Below are 16655 nucleotides of genomic sequence, written 5' to 3' on the forward strand. Positions count from 1 at the left end.
ATTCCTGGAGATTTTAGACTAACCTTTTGTTTTTCTCCCAGAGAGATTCAATGTGTATTTGATGCCATCTCCTAACTTAGATGTACATGGCGAATGTGCCTTGCAGATTACATATGAGCACATCTGTCTTTGGGACGTCCAGAATCCCAGAGTCAAACTCATCTCTTGGCCGCTAAGCGCCCTGCGGCGGTATGGACGAGATGCTGCTTGGTTCACTTTTGAGGCAGGGAGGTGAGTTGTGTGACTGTTTTTCCATGTTCGCCCAGCCCCTATTCATATCATTTGAGGCCTGAGTTTACACGTGAGATCCAACCTGAAGCACGCTTCGGGAAATGCCTAGCTACGACTGGACAGCGCTCGGCATATTGTAAAATAGTCATACAGTCAATATGGCTTTCTTTTCCATGGACGATTCTAATGTTTCATGAATGTGCTATGAATTTTGATTACACAGTTTGATTCCATACCACAAACTGAAGTTGAACTAGGAATACTGAAAATATACCATTTCCTTGGTCAAGCTGAACAGAGACCAACTTTTTGGTTTTTGGAAAACTTCCATAGTGTTATTCTATGTATGTTTCCCCGCTGAGCTAACTATGGTAGATTATCAAAATGAGGGGCCATTCCACATTTCTGAAGTTGTGGTTTATTGGGTTCCATCTATTTTGTTCACAGTGTGAAGAATGACGCTAATACTGGAAGAGATTAATTCTACAACTTGCTCATCGTAATACCCAATAAGCACTTTTAGGGCTTGCCCTTTTTCCGGTTAGAGGTCAATTTTGGAGAGAGAAGATGGAGCCAATAATATTTGAGTAGATCATTAGCTACAAAGAGATTAGTCTAGTTGGTATCTCATTTTCCTTCTCCCTCAGCTTTCCTTCCTCAGAATTTAGGCTCTTTTTTAAAAACGTTGCAGATAAATGTTATATTTTAGAATTTTAAAGGACTAAATTTTAAGAAATACAAGCCCTTCTGTATATGGCCAGACATTAAATTAAAGTTGAAAATGATCAACTTGTAACTTAAAAAAAAACTATTTTGTTTGTAAAAGTGGACAGGAATATGATCCTTGATATAAGGAGAGTAAAAACAGAAGGTATGAACACCTAAGACCCTAATTCACCTGATTATGTGATAGTAATACTCCACTCAAATTAATCTGTTCATTCTATTTTAAACAAAGCTCAGAAATTTAAATTTTGCTTTTCAGAAATATGATTAATTCGATGCTCTTACAATGATCCTGGAAAGTTTAAAAATTCTTCTTTCCCATACAGCTCTTTTCTGGTCTATTTTATGTTTAAATACCTGGAAATGAAAATGCTATAAATGAGTCAGTAAATCCCCCAGAACCTGCAAAGGCCCTCATATTAGAAAATAAAACTTTAATCTTCAAAGCAATGTTCCTCTTTTGTCAGAATTACTTATTTTTATCCTTATGGGAAAATCTCTATAGAAAATTGTCTTCGTTTGGGAAGGTGGGTATATTTCCCTGTTTATGTCTCAGAAATTATTTATGTATTAATTGTTGCCATTGAGATCTAGATATAAAAAATGTTTCATAATAGAAATAGACTTCTCTATTGACTATACACCTTGCGTTATTCCCCACTCGAATTTCATGTTGACCCTTGGTAGCATTCTGCATTGATCACAACGTTTTGGGCCTATTTTGCGCAATGCTCATTCAACATTAATATTTTTTAATTGTTCTTTGATTTACTATTTAGAGTAAGTAGTAATAGGAAAAGAGTATGGCTTTTTATGGTAATTTCTGAAGGCTAAAACTAGTATTATCATGACTAGTTGAAAGTTCTTTAGAAATTATCTCAGTCTTCCAAGTTTTAATCCTACTGATGCCTTTCAAAAGTTTGATTTATTCATATTGAAATCTAGTAGAACTGCTCCAAATCTAGGAGATTATTTTAAAGACTTTGATATTTCTGTTAGGTGATATAGGAAACCATGGAGATTTTTAAGCAGGTGTATTTTGGTCTTTGTGTGTGTTTTATGCAATCACGCTCATATTTTGTAAGCAGTAAGATAGAGGGGGCAGATGTGGCTGTGAAGAGATGCTGAAGTAGCTCCTGTGAGAGAAATGCTGGAAGAAAAGCGTGGGTATATTGGAAGTCTAAATTTCGGAATTATTCCAATAATTCATAATGCCATAAAGAGCTGAGTTGGAAAATGAAAGAGTTTTAGTCTACGACTTTGGTCTCTTTATGGTCTGACCTTTTGGATATTTTGTCCAAGAACTCCAGTACTTAGGTGATTTTAATACCTGCAACCCATACCACACAGTGTTGTGCCTCAAATATTGTAGGGGTTTGTATTATTCCTTGTTTTTTTTTTTTTTTAAAGATGGGCACCTGAGCTAACAGCCGTGGCCAATCTTCTATTTTTTTTCTTCTTTATCCCCCCAAACCCCACCACCCCCCCAAACCCTACCACCCCCCCCCCCCCCCCCGCCGCTGCCATCGTCGTACATAGTTGTATATCTTAGTTGCAGGTCCTTCTAGTTGTGGGATGTGGGGTGCCACCTCAACGTGGCCTGACGAGCGGTGCCATGTCCGCGCCCAGGATCCGAACCGTGGGCCTCCAGAGCAGAGTGCGCGAACTTAACCACTCGGCCATGGAGCCAGCCCCTATTCCTTGGTTTTGAATAGCATTCTTATTTCAGTGGTCATACTTTGTGGGGCTGGCGCAAACTTGAGATCGAATGATCAAAGGGGACGTATTGAGAATGTGTACTTAGGATCTCACTCATTTCTCAGACAGCGTTGTGTAGCGTAAGGAGCGCTGATTCAGGAGTCAGAGAGACCCTAGTTTCTAATCTCTATTCTTTATTCTTTATTAGCTGTTGCCCTTGGACAAAGTGTTTAATTTCCCTTGTCAATTTATCCAAGTAAGAACTTTCTTGCAGTGTGGTTGTAGGTCAAAGGGGCAATGCAAGTGGATAATCCAGAAGGGTCCTGGGCTCCTCATCAATGAGACTTTTGATATTTTATTATGATTACTTTTGAAGTAGGACTTGAGTTTGCAGGATACAGACAGTGTTAAACGAAAGTTAATATTGCTATTTTATATTTTGCCTGAAACTGAAATAAAGATGGATTTTTACAGTTACCATCAAGATGCTCAGGATAATAAGATCGTTTGTGTTCCCCCAAGCGTGAAGGTTTCATATCTGCCTTGCTTTATTAGCAAAGACAATTTTTTCCCTGGCTATTTTTGGATGTGTTCAAAACAAGGCAGTTTCATATTAACTAATAGAATTTTCTCCCTGTCTCACGTCAATAAATGAACAGGAGTTAAGTCTATCTTGGTAAATAGTTTTCACATATCCAACATGCATCTGCAAAGATTTCACAGCATTCCCTCTAGAACACAGGTAGTCATCCCGAAGATCTTGGGCAAAGTTCTGCTCACCTTAGCCTCTGTTAGAGTTGGAACTGAGTGTTAGTCCTGCCCACTGGCCCCATTTGACCCCACCAAGACTGACCGTGGGCATGTGTAATCAAGTGGGCTTGGAATTGAGGAAGTAAAGTTAAATTACAGTTCTTCTGCATATTGGCCGTGGGATTTTGAGTGAGTGACCTGACTCCCTGAGCTTCCATTGGCCGCCTGTAAAATGGGTTTAATGTATTACATATCTCACAAGATTGCCATGAAGATTAGCTATAAATCATAAAAACTCCTGGCATAACACCTGGCACGTTAGATCAACTCAACCTGACATAAACGGAAAAGAAATTGATTGGCTTAATAACTCAGAATCCAGGAAGTAGGGACGGCTTCAGGTGTGGTTTGATTTGGAGTGCAAATGATGACCCTAGGTTTCATCTCTGGGTCCTGTTTCTTCAAGGATGGCTTTACTCTGGCTCCACATGGTTGCTTCCAGGAGCTTTGGGATCTTCTCATACTATCAGACAACATAAAAGAGAGAAATTCCTACCATATGTTGCCCATTACATTCACCGTCACTATGTGTCAGGCACTTTATGCAAAGCACAGGGCACAAATAGAATGAAGATGGTTCTCCCAAAGCAGGAAGGGGTATTGATGCCTTCATAAGGGGAATGGATGTGAGGTTTTTCAAAAAAATAGCAAAATGTGTCCAATACAATGTGTACAGCAAACCTCCTGTTTGCTCTTGCAGTTTGAGTGCAGGCACATACAGCCAGGGCTGTCCGTCTTCCTGGGCAGCAGTCTCATGATTGTAGGTTAGCAGTGTCTTCTGGATGCCATTTCTTCCTCTCTTCCTCAATATAAGCAAATCTGACCACAATTCTACTTTTTCCTTGAAAAAATTCAGTCGAAACATAAACTTTTTAATAAGGTGCAAAGACACAGTTAACTGCCACTGATTGCCCCTGGAGATAAAGAACAATTAGTTTATCTGAGGAACTGAGAGATATATCACTTATTTTTTTTTTTGAGGTTTTTCCAGTCTTTTCTTTGTTTCTTTCCACTTTGAAGCCCCAAAGCCTGAGTGAAACACGTCAGACTGGCAAGGGCTCTGATTTTTTATGGAACGATCCAACTGACATGAAGCTCTAACTGTGGCAACATCTCCCACGGACCATTCTTGAAATGTTGTTGTTTAAAGAAAGGTGGCAGGTGTCCAGTACATTTCCCCGCTAATTCTGCAGCTGGCTGCTAAGTTAGCATGCTTCAGTGGCAGGCTCCGCCTCACCCCCTGACTGATTTAAATTAATATCCTGAGTTTAGCACCTGGAGGAGCGAGAACAGCTCAGGTGACATTTGGCAGAACCTTCTGAATAATTACCACACATGAATGCTTCTCTTTACCAGCGGAGAGAGTCTCTTGTGTGCTTTTGACATCATTTTAAGAGAAACTTCTAGCTATGCCAAGAATATGTGAAAATCAACGCTGCATATACAAATTCTTTCCCTTAAATGGGGTGTATAAATTTGTGGAAAAATCTTTTTTTTTGGATGTAAAGGTTTCTGAACGCCTCGGAAAAGAAATCATTTCTTTCTTGTGTTTATCACTCTAAAAATAAGTCTAATTGGTGAAATAACTTTTCATTGGAGAGGAAAATTGTTTCCACCACTAATTGGTGGATTGACAGGTAAAAGGACCATTTTTCTGATGTAAAACTTTGAATATTCTCTATTTGTCTTCTTGATTCTAAGCTCCTTAGTAATCTCTCATTTCTGAATATTTTATGGGGCATATACTCATTCTTATTAAAGAATTGAAAGCAAATTAACAAAGAAGACGTACTCTGTTCTCCCTACCATGTTGAGTGGAGAAATTTGAATACAAATGCACTGGGTCTCACATACAGGCTTGCTCAGGAGAAGTGAAATTCTTTTCTTTTGCAAGAAAACAGAAACTACAATTGTGCCATGTATATAGCCCCTCATTCTTCATTAGCATTTATCTAAAAAATAATTTTAATTATAAAAGTAACACATAGATCTTATAAATATTCCATTAGTGGAGGCATGTGTGAAATCAGAAGGGAGAGTCCCCTTTCTGCTCGGCAGAATAACCTCTTTAAGAATCATCTTTGATGGATCCTGCATTATTGCATGCCTGGGCTCCGCCAGACACGGTGTTGGGCGTGTGGGTGTAAAGACAGACAAGCAAGGCCACCATGATAAGAGGCTTAGCTGGATCCCCTCTACCTCTGAGCTTCTGTCAGTTTAGCACGTGAAGTCCCTGAGGAAAAGGTTGATTTTCTCATGACCTTTGGAAAAAAATTAGACGTTCATCAATGCATCCTTTCTTGTGGCCTTCTTTTTTTTGGTATATTTTTTATCTTATTTATTTATTTTTTCAGCTTTATTGAGATGTAATTGGCATATAACATTGTATAAGTTTAAGGTGTACAACATCATGATTTGATACGTGCATATATTGCAAAATGATGACCACAATAAGGTCTGTTAACACCTTCGTCATCTCACATAATTTCTTTTTTATGTGTCTTGTGAGAACATGTAAGATCTACTCTCTTAGCAAGTTTCAAGTATACAATACAGGGTTTTTTTGTTTTTGTTTGCTGAAGAAGACTGGCCCTGAGTTAACATCCATGCCCATCTACCTCTACTTTATATGTAGGACGCCTGCCACAGCATGGCTTGCTGAGCAGTGCCATGTCCGCACCCAGGATCTGAACCAGCTAACTCCAGGCCACCAAAGTGGAACCTGCGAACTTAACGGCTGTGCCACTGGGCTGACCCCTACAATACAGTATTTTTAAGCATAGTCACCATACTTTATATCAGATCCCTAGGACTTAGTTATCTTCTAACTGGAAGTTTGTGCCCTCTGACCGATATCTCTACATTTTCCCTGCCTCCCAGCCTCTGATAACCACCTTTCTACTCTCTGGTTCTATAAGTTTGATTCTTGAGATTCCACATGTCAGTGAGATCATACAGTATTTGTCTTCCTCTGTCTGATTTCTTTCACTTACCGTAATGCCCTTAGGTTCCATCTATGTTGTCACAAATGGCAAAATTTCTTTCTTTTTATGGCTGAATAATATTCCATCATATGTATATGCCACATTTTCTTTATGCATTCATCCATTGATGGACGCTTTGGTTGTTTCCATGTCTTGGCTACCTAAATAATGCTGCAGTGAACATAGGGGTGCAGATATCCCTTTGAGACAGTGATTTCGTTTCCTTTGGATATATACCCAGAAGTGGAACTGCTTGATCACATAGTAGTTCCATTTTTAATTTTTTGAGAAACCTCCATACCCTTTTCCATTGTGGCTGCACCAATTTACAATCTCACCAATAGTACACAAGCGTTCCCTCTTGTCCCCATCCTTGCCAACGCTTGTTATCGCTCATCTTTTTTCATAGCAGCCATTCTAACAGGTGTGAAGTGATATCTCATTGTGGTTTTGATTTCCCTGATGATTAGTGATGTTGGGCTTCTTTTCATGTACCTGCTGGCCGTTTGTATGGTGTGGCCATCTTAATGTAGGTGATGGACCACTAGTGGGTGTGACCATTTTATGCGTGATGGTACCTCAGAATTCTAGAAAGGACTGGTAAAAATTCATCATTTCTTCTTCCATCAAATATTCACTGACTGTACCCTAAGAGCTTGGTGTGGTTCCAAGCACTGTGGATATGGCAGTGTAGAAAATGTACAAGAGGTCTGTCATTATGAAACTTACTCTATAGATGAGAAAGGATTCACACAATAACAAACATTAAAAAAAGTAAAGTAGATGTTAGATTGTGTAAGGCCCACAACAAAAATCAAGTTGTTTAATATAAAGTGCCAAAGGAAGCCTGCAGTTTTAAATAGGGTGAGCGGGACTGGCTTTGCTGAGTCAGTGATGTACGATCCTACAAGAGGTGAGAAAGTGAGCCATGTAGGAATTGGGGGGAAGAGCATTCTGGCAAGAAGAAGGAGCCTAGGAAAAGATGCTGAGAGGGAAATGTACCTGGAGTGTGCCAAAAAGCCAGGAGGCTGACGTGACTGGAGCAGAATAAATGAAGGAGAAGCAATGTATGATAATGGTGGAGATACAATAGCATCAGGCCATGTGGGACTTGAAGGCCGTTGTAAAGAATTTGGCTTTTAGTCTTAGTCAGATGGGAAGCCACTGGGGTCTGCATAGAGTTGGACAACTACAAAGTTTGAAGGAACAGTTCCCAAAACTTTCCTCATTTCTAATACCAGTTGCAAGTTCAAAGGTTCCCATAACCACCTGAGTTTAATAATTTGCTAAAATGACTTATGGAGCTCCCTGAAAGCTGTTAAACTCATGGTTATAAGTTGTTACAGCAAAAGGTACAGATTAAAATCGGCCACGGGAAGAAGTGCATGGGATGGGGTCCAGAAAAGTAGAAGATGTGGAGATTCTGTTCTCCTCTCCCCATGGGGTCAGGACAGTGTTAATTTCCTCATGACAATGTGTGACAATACACAGAGGCTTGCCCACTGGGGAAGCTGTCCTGAGACACAGCATTCAGAGTTTTTATTGGAGCTCCATTACGTGCATGATTGATGGATTCATTGACTGCCCACGTGGTTGACCTCAGTCTCTAGGTTGACTGATACCATGTGCCCCAAAGCCCCCCTAAATCATGCTGTTACTATGTGGCTAGCCCAAGAACCCTATGCAAACAAAAATTACCTCCCAGGTAATTGCCATGGCAAAGGCCAGACCTCTTTTTGGCCAGGATTAAATTCTTTACTACACAGGGAGTGTTAAGCAAAGAAGTGACATGGTCTGAGTTTTTTTTTACCAGACTCCCTCTGGCTAACACCAGTTAGCTGGGTATTGTAGTTCTCACGGTGAGGACAAGATTGGCTGCAAGCATGTTGGGAACAGTGAACACGGGCTTAAGTGTTTAGACATTGACATGTTTTAAAGCTAAAGCCAAAAAGATTTACTGACTGATTGGACGCGGGTTAGGAGAGAAAGAGAGGCGTTCACGGCACGCCGTCAGCAGCTAAAACTGTAGAGAAAGGGGCAGAGGGCTGGGCCGAAGGTGATCCGGCTTCAGTTTTGAGTATGTTAACTCGAAGGCTCGGCCAGCAATTTCCCTCTCTGCTAAACTGGCTTTTCATCCTGTCCGGGGTTAGTAAAGCAAGACCTCGTGTTTGGGTTTAGAAACTGTGAAAAACACTTCAATTTCCGTCCACTGCGTATGAAGTCCTATAACAGGGAGTCTAAGTGAAGACACTTCTTTTACAGAAGGAGCTAGATCCAGGTCATGGCATAAGATGAGAAAGGAAAAAGAAAGAAACAAGCAATCTTTATTTGACTTTATTTCCATGTTAAGTGATTAGGAACAGATACGATTAATAAACTAGCACTGTTTCTTATACGAGCCATGTTCTATGACTTCGGATAATTTTTGTTTTCACAAACCTTGAAGTCCACATATATAACGATTAGCTTTTGTATCAAAAATGTGATAACAATGGCCTCAGTACACATTTAGGAGAACTCTCTTAGGAAACCTGATGACATCGCTGGTGAAAGCTTCGGAGAAAGGACAGCGTGTGGCAATGCACGGTCTGAACTGGCACCTTTGTCTTCATGCTGCTCACTCGTCTAATAAGCTTTATATCCTATAAAGTGTGGCTAACACTCGAGAACAGACACAGTGTACTTCACTGGAGCTAGAGAAACAGAACATTCAATTTTTTTGCATCATAGTGTTTATTTAATGAAAGCTGATTCTTTTCTTAAAGGGAGACTCCTATTTCTGAGTTCGCGTTTTCATTCTCAAGGAAGAGGTTTATGTTATTCTGTTTCACACAGTCATTAGCCTCAAACATAAGCTCTGCCCCAACTACACACATTCCATTCTCCTGCATCCTAGTCTTACCTCCCCATTGCTCTGGGAGGCAGCTGCCCACACTCCCTTCAAGGCAAAGATGTGGTTATGCCTCCCTCACAAAGTTTTCCCCGAGAACCCCTGTCCTCATTGGCCTTGACACTTACAGAGTTAAAACAACAAAACAAAAAATCCTAAGTAAATGCTGACTTGAGGTCAGATCCTTTGCTAAATACAAAACGCCATTTCCCACCACCCTGTGAGGTTTGGTTGATGCTATTACTCACATTTGAAATATGAGTTCACTGAAACTTGGAGAGGTCAAGGAACTTGCCCAAGGTCATGATTCCAGTATAGGAGTGAGTGGGATTGAGACTTCCCATCCACCACATCCCCCAGAGCAGGGCTCCAGGAGCTGCACCGGGTGTCCCAAAATGTGGGATGATCTTGGGCCATTTGAGGCATAACGTTAAATAAATGTGACTCTTACCATGAGAAAGTCATTTTCTTCTCAATTGCCTTTTTGATCCTTCTGATTAAATTATAGAGAAACATTTCACTTGGGCATTGGCATGTTTTGAAAGACATCTTCTAACCCTTTCTAATTTACCAGCAAGTGAGCAAACTTCCAGCTCAGATCTTTGACAAGAGGACCTAGACAGAGTTTAATAACATTATTTTGGTTTGACTGTGTTTATTTTCATGACTGCTTTCAATTTATGGCTGAGCATACTGGCTTTTGATATTGATTTGATGATGCCATTTACAATACATTTGTTTAAGGGGGAAAAAGGAGTTGATTAAAAAATATTAAATAGGCAGCACAAAGGTTTAACAAACAAAGGAAAGTTGTATGTGAGTGACTGATGTTCCCAAGAGCTGTCCTGTGCTCAGAGGCCTGAGTGGCACAGTGGTACATCACATAGTGCCTTATGTTGATTCCAGCATCTCACCCTACTGGTCGCATAAAGGACGGGGAAACCATCACGGTAGTAGCTGGCCTAGATTGCGCTGACCTTCAGCATGCCCCACTCCCAGCACACACACACGGCACTAGGAGAGTTAATTGCCACCTTCTCTGAAGCTGAGATCACAACCAGACAGTGATGCCAAAGCTTGGGACAGGGAAGACAAGTACAGGATGCGGTCTTTACCCGACCTGGACACAGTCTGGAGTGAAGCAACAGCGCCCCGAACCCAGAAGCTGCCTTGTATATGATAAGCCTCTTTCCCATTTAAGTGTGAGTCAGATTCTCCCTCATCCTCTTGTTTCAGGCCCCCCAACAAAGAATGATCTGGCCGTGTCAATACTCCTGATGTCAATTGTGTCGATGTAGAGAACACTTGTCCTATATTATAAGCTCCTTACGGACCCCTTCTCAGATTTTTCTTCAAAATGAAGCTACTTGATCCCCTGTGCTTAAGCCTCTTGATTGCTTCCTTTTGTGTTTCTGTGTGTGTTTTATTGTCATAGTGCCTTTGGCATCGCCATAGCCACAGCTGGGGGAGGGGTCATGCTCCATTTATTCCGACTGGATTTGTAGCTCGCCTCGCTCTTATAGACAAAAGAATGTCAACATTCTGTGGTTTTTTTGCTCTCAGTTTTGTGTCCCTCTCTGCAAGGTGCTTCTGATCTGTTTCTTTCAGGTTGTTGGCGTCCTAATTTTCTTTTTTACTATCTAATGCTGACCCCACCCCTCTTCCCAGCTCTTCCTTTCCTTTCTTAATTGCTCCTCTGACCAATGTGGCTCATTCCACCAATAGATTATTCCTGGACCCGTTCACATAGGAAGGTCTTGTCTAACCAAATAAATGATAAACTCCTCAAAAAAAGCCCATGTTTTTACCTTTGTTTATACCCGTCACAGCAGCTATTATGATTTGTTAGTCTAAGTACCGTGGTCTTTCAATTATAATATGTAATCGTAAATGTAAAATTCAACATTGATTTAACAACCACTTCTGCAGGGCTAGAGAGAAGAGGAGAGTACCTTAAATAGACATGTTGAGGATAAGATACATCCTGCTTTTGGCAATGTCCAAATATTCTAAACACACATGTACACACACATGAACATGCACAAAATATGTCTTGCAAGTGAGGAAATATGGAACTGACTGGCTTTCTCATCTCATAAGTGTACTTATTAATACTGTCCATCTTGAGATAATTTATTTTCATCCAAAATTCAATTCTATTAGTATACATCGGTGTGAAGTGTCGTTGGCAAAGAGAGGGAACAGAGTTTCTGAAGTTGGGCACTCGGTGCCTGTGCAAACTGTTGCATCAGGTGGTGACTAACCAATAGGGAGAAGCATCGTCACAGGACACGCATGCTCGGTTCACGCACTCCTGGCACCTAGACTTCCCTCTTCCCGCCCTATTCCCAATGTGTTGGAGTCACTTGATTTTGTCCCACCTCAAGGCATCCTATGTGCAGTTACTTCTGTTAGACTGTTCTTCCGGCTTTCTCTTCTCCCCAGGGTGGCTCAATCAATCCCCAATTTGAATAAAACTTGCTCAGGGAAACCTGAGTCAGGTACGCACTTACACCTTTTCCTAGCACTTCCTGCTCTTTCGCAAGCCATTCTGCAGTTATTCATGAAGCACCCAATATAGGCCACTGGTGGAAAAGCTAGGAATAACTCAGAAAAAAATCTCTGTCTACATGGAGCTTACCTTCCAGTGGAATAATGGAAGTGCACATTAAGTAAAGATTTACTTTGTGCATCTACATATCATATGTAATACTTTCAATATATCTGGGTGATAGTTACTATCATTCTATTCATTTTACAAATGGAAATGCAGCCTTAGGAGGTTGAATAATGTGTATCAGGTCACACAGCTGGTAAGGGGCGCTCCCAGTCAGGCAATGTGGAGCCCAAGTCTTGCCTCTTGTTTCACTCTGCCTTCATATGTATTTGTTGTGTGCGTGAATGAGTGAATTTCCCAATACTTTCTGAGCTCTTGATTTTCTTCTGGATTCTTGACCAGTTGCATAATCCATGGTTTGGAGTGACAGGCATATCATTTCGGCAAAATAATTATTGGGAGATTCAAAACTAAGTGTATCTCTATGGCCACAATGTTGTTGTATCTGAATCCTTATGTTTACAAAGGATGTAGGAAAGGTCTAACTTAAACTCATTAGTTTACCTTCTCTGGGTTTCTAGCCACTGGTTTCTGTTAGTGTAAGTCCATAAGGAAAGAGTGCTGGGGCATTTGGGACCACTTCGGACGCTGGAAAAGTGTCCAAGGCAAAAGTCAATGCGTAAGGAGAAAGAAAGGAATCGGAACCATCAAAGTCAAAATGTGTATGTGCACTTATGCTGTGGGTGACCCCATTAGAACGTCTTTGTTCTGCGTTGTGTTTTCTCCGGAGATGAGAAGCAGATGTGGCTGTATTAGGTTATGTAAGACCATTAGGCTATTTAATGTGCTTTTCTTTGTGCTTCTTCTTTCCTTTTTTCTTTTCTCCTATTTTCTCCTTACTTGCCTTGGGAAGTTTGCCCATTATATTATTTTGACGAAGGCCTGTAGTAACATTTTTAATGGGTTATAAAGCTGCTTATGAAACAGTACCAAACAAAGCCATTGGGAGAGGTGAATGAAATAAAAGAACTTGTGGGCAGAGGTCAGAAGAGACCTTATGGAGGAGCATCTGAAGGCCAATTTTTGTTTATTATCAACTTCCTCGGTCATGCCATCCTACTGAAGGATGTGTGCTTTTGAACAGCATGGACAAAAGTCCCAACAATTCAACCTGAAGGCCTAATTTCTGTTCTATTTAGAGCTCTAAAGAGTGCATTTAGTCTCTAGTGCAAACTGGTGGCCTCCTGGCCAAATCTGGTCCATAGAGATATTTTAGCCCCCTCAAATTAAAGAAATAAAATGGAGTAAGTTGCCAGCATTAAAAGTTCAGTTTCTTTCACATAAAAATGAAGATTTCTGGCTTCTCTTAAACGATCAGAAGCTATGGCCATGTTGGGCTCCCATCCTCCATATGGATCCTGACTAGGGCTGCCTGGTGGCCGCTGTTCATTAGCCACACTTCCTCTGCTCTTTGTTGTGGTGTGTCTGAGCCACTTTGTCCATTCACCTTCTTTGTGAAACCTTGGTGGGATTGAAGGTTGTGACTCCTGGTCCTTTCTGTAAGTGGTAAGTGGTGTGATTGTGAATGTGTGTGAGAGTATGTTTGAGTATGTGTGAGTACACGTGCTTTCAGATCCTCACATGGAGGCTAGGGGAGTCTGTGTACTTTGAAAAAGAATACTTAATACTATAATTGTTTTGAATTCATTTGTTTTTCATTACAATAATTATTTAGAGATTCAAATGTCATTAAAAGAAGGTTGCGGATTCATTATGTTAATCAAATGCAGACATTGGATAAAAGAGTGATTTTCAAAGAGTAGATGTTGCCAATTAGTGGGTCAGAATATAGCTTAAGCATTTCACCATCAGTATTAAAAATCAAATAGAATAGAAAATATCAACATGTTATAAATTGATGATAGATAAAAAGGCTAGATAGACATATACTGGGTCACAATCGAAACCAAATTTATTACTGGAGATTGCAGTTACAAAAACTGTAAAAGCTACTAGATTGTCAAGTTTGAGAAATGCACTTGCAGCGTGTGATATTAATCAATCCTCCTACAAGTGTTTCTGAGTACAGGTACCTTCATCCTTTCTGGAACCAAGGTTGACGCATAAGTAAGTAAATCAACAATGATCTCCACCCTCAGGGAAACAGGCCTCTTCTTCCTCTTAAAGAATTAATTGAGGTTACTTCCTCCTCTTAATGAATTATATTCCCATATTTGATGGAAAAAAGGTGTGTGAAAAACATAAGACCTTGCAGAATTAGGTGACAAGTGGTAGAGTCAAAAATTTAGTGGTGGCCTAAATAAAAAGGGGGATAGCAGCGAGGGTTGAAGTATTTTAGGAAATCTTCAGGAAGGAAATGGGACTTGAGTGAAAATGCTTTGAATTTTAGTTTTTAGTCCTTCATTGGATTAGCATGACTTAATAATTAAAATCACGTGATCAACCTCATGAGCTAGTTCTTTATATTAGCTTATTGAAAGAGCCATTCGTTTTTTTCTTTCTTCTTTTCACATAGCCCATATTAGTGAAATTTATCAAGGCAGGTTTTGACTGATGACATTCGCCAGGCCACATATGCGGAAAACTGTCATATGGCCTTGGTATTGGGCCAAGTGTGGAAAATTAGATATGGATAAATCCTCCTATTTTTACTGCTTTAATTGCATAGACTGGGGTACATGAAATAATTAACAGGGTTTGGGGTTGGAAATTTGCTTGGTTTCCATGTTGTGTTAAACATTTCTGTAGATTTGAGCAAAACTCAGGCACTAAAGCCAGTATTCAATTTTTCAGCGAGAGGTTCTAAGATGGAAGGAGTGGAATTGTGTCAGAATCATTAGGTTCTTTAAAACAAAGAAACAAAAACAACCTCTTAGTTTACTGTTGATATATGTATGTATCAAAATCAGAACTTTAAAAAATATACTTGCACATAATTTTGTCCAAGTTCTTTAAAAATATTGTCATTAAATATATTTGGTAACTATATATAATTATATATAAACTATATATATAATAAAATATACTTAGTAATTAGAACACTTTTATTTGGTTCTTGCCTAATTGTGTGTACTAATCCCCCCTTATTAATGGAATTCTGTTCTGGTTTTTTTTTTTTTCTTTCTGCTGAGGAAGATTTGCCCTGAGCTAACGTCTGTGTCCATCTCCCTCTATTTTGTATATGAGTCACCACCACATCATGGCCACTGACGAGTCATATTGGTCCACACCTGGGAACCAAACCCAGGCCAAGGGAGCTGAACGTGCCAAACTTAACCACTAGGACACAGAGCCAGCCCCCATTTCCGTTTTTTAACAGTCTACGGTAGAGATGATCTTCTCTTTAATCCTTAACATTAATTGTGAAACCTGTATAGCGTTCCTTGAGGAACTTCTGTTATGTTCCACACATTAATTCAGCAGTCATACTCATTTAAAAAAAAATTCTTAGCTGAGTTTGATCCATCACAACCTGGAGTAAAATTTGATCTGTGATTTTGGAAATGAAAGAATCCTTAAAGCCATTATCTGTAAGGAAAATTAGAGCAGAATGTGAGAGTCACAGAATCCTCCTTTCACCTCTGAGCTGAATGGCGTCGCTTCTGATTCACAGACTATAATGAGAACGCAGTTGCACAGGTAACCTCTTTGAGAGTGGTAAGGCCAAGTACAGGGATTATACTAAAAATCGAGAAATAGCTTTTTTATTAATCTTCCACTTCGTTTCTTGACAAAAACATTCAACACTGTGTTATCCTAAACTGATTGGTTCCCTGCCCATATTAATAACAGTTAATTGGAAGTTTTGATTCCAGTTAAGTTTGTTTACTACATGTGAACAAGAATCCTAACCTCATACAAAATAAACGGGCCTAGTCTCATGGACTATTGTAGGCTCTCGGTGCCTTGAGTGTCTAGGAGCTGGGTTTTCAGCAGCCTTTTGTTTTTGTTTTCACAGGATGTGTGAGACTGGTGAAGGGCTGTTTATTTTTCAAACTCGAGATGGGGAGGCCATCTACCGGAAAGTGCACTCTGCTGCCTTGGCCATAGCTGAGCAGCATGAGCGCTTGCTACAGAGCGTGAAAAATTCAATGGTACGTGTGGCATTTCTTCCTATGACCCAGTGTATACAACTATAGAATGCAACCTTGGAATCTTTCTGCTGAAAAACATGGCGAGCATTATTTGAGCAGTTGGTTTACTCCTGTAGTCAGCGATGGTTTCCTTGGATTAAACGCCATCCTCGGAAAGCCCAAAGCAGCCAGTTAGTAACACAGTAACCATACTTTCCTGTTTATCTCCTTTGTGCCTCAATCATTATAAATGTGTGTTTGTCTTAATCAGTTTGGGCTCCTGCAACAAATATAGACTGGATGGTTTATAAACAACAGAAATTTATTTACTTCTCACTAGGAAGCTGGAAAGTCCAAGATCAAGGTGCCAGCAGATTCATTGTCTGGTGGGACCCACTTCTGGATTCGTAGATGGCTGTCTTTTCTCTGTGTCTCACAAGACGGAAGGGGCGAGAGGGCTCTCTGGGGTCTCTTTTATAAGGGTGCTAATCCCATTCATGAGGGCTCTGTCCTCATGACCTAATCGCCTCCCAAAGGCCCCACCTCCTATACTGTCACCCTGGGGGTTAAGATGTCAACATAGGAATTTAGGGGGGGAGCGTAATCATTCAGTCCATTATAGTGAGTATGTACATTAAAATCAATTTGGATGTGTATGGACATCT

The 16655-nt window shown here is 40.2% G+C and overlaps 1 protein-coding gene across 3 annotated transcripts in view; it reads left to right on the forward strand.

Moving 5' to 3' along the window:
* The window catches only part of DOK5 (docking protein 5), a 152682-nt gene that overhangs the window by 100410 nt on the left and 35617 nt on the right, over positions 1-16655 (forward strand). For all 3 annotated transcript variants that reach the window (XM_014832169.3, XM_070486158.1, XM_070486157.1), the window contains exons 5-6: positions 42-231; positions 15876-16011. In XM_014832169.3, the coding sequence (XP_014687655.1) occupies positions 42-231; positions 15876-16011 (326 nt within the window). The remainder of the gene's footprint in view (positions 1-41; positions 232-15875; positions 16012-16655) is intronic.

The sequence above is a fragment of the Equus asinus genome, chromosome 15, assembly GCF_041296235.1.
Source record: "Equus asinus isolate D_3611 breed Donkey chromosome 15, EquAss-T2T_v2, whole genome shotgun sequence".
In the NCBI taxonomy this organism is placed as follows: domain Eukaryota; kingdom Metazoa; phylum Chordata; class Mammalia; order Perissodactyla; family Equidae; genus Equus; species Equus asinus.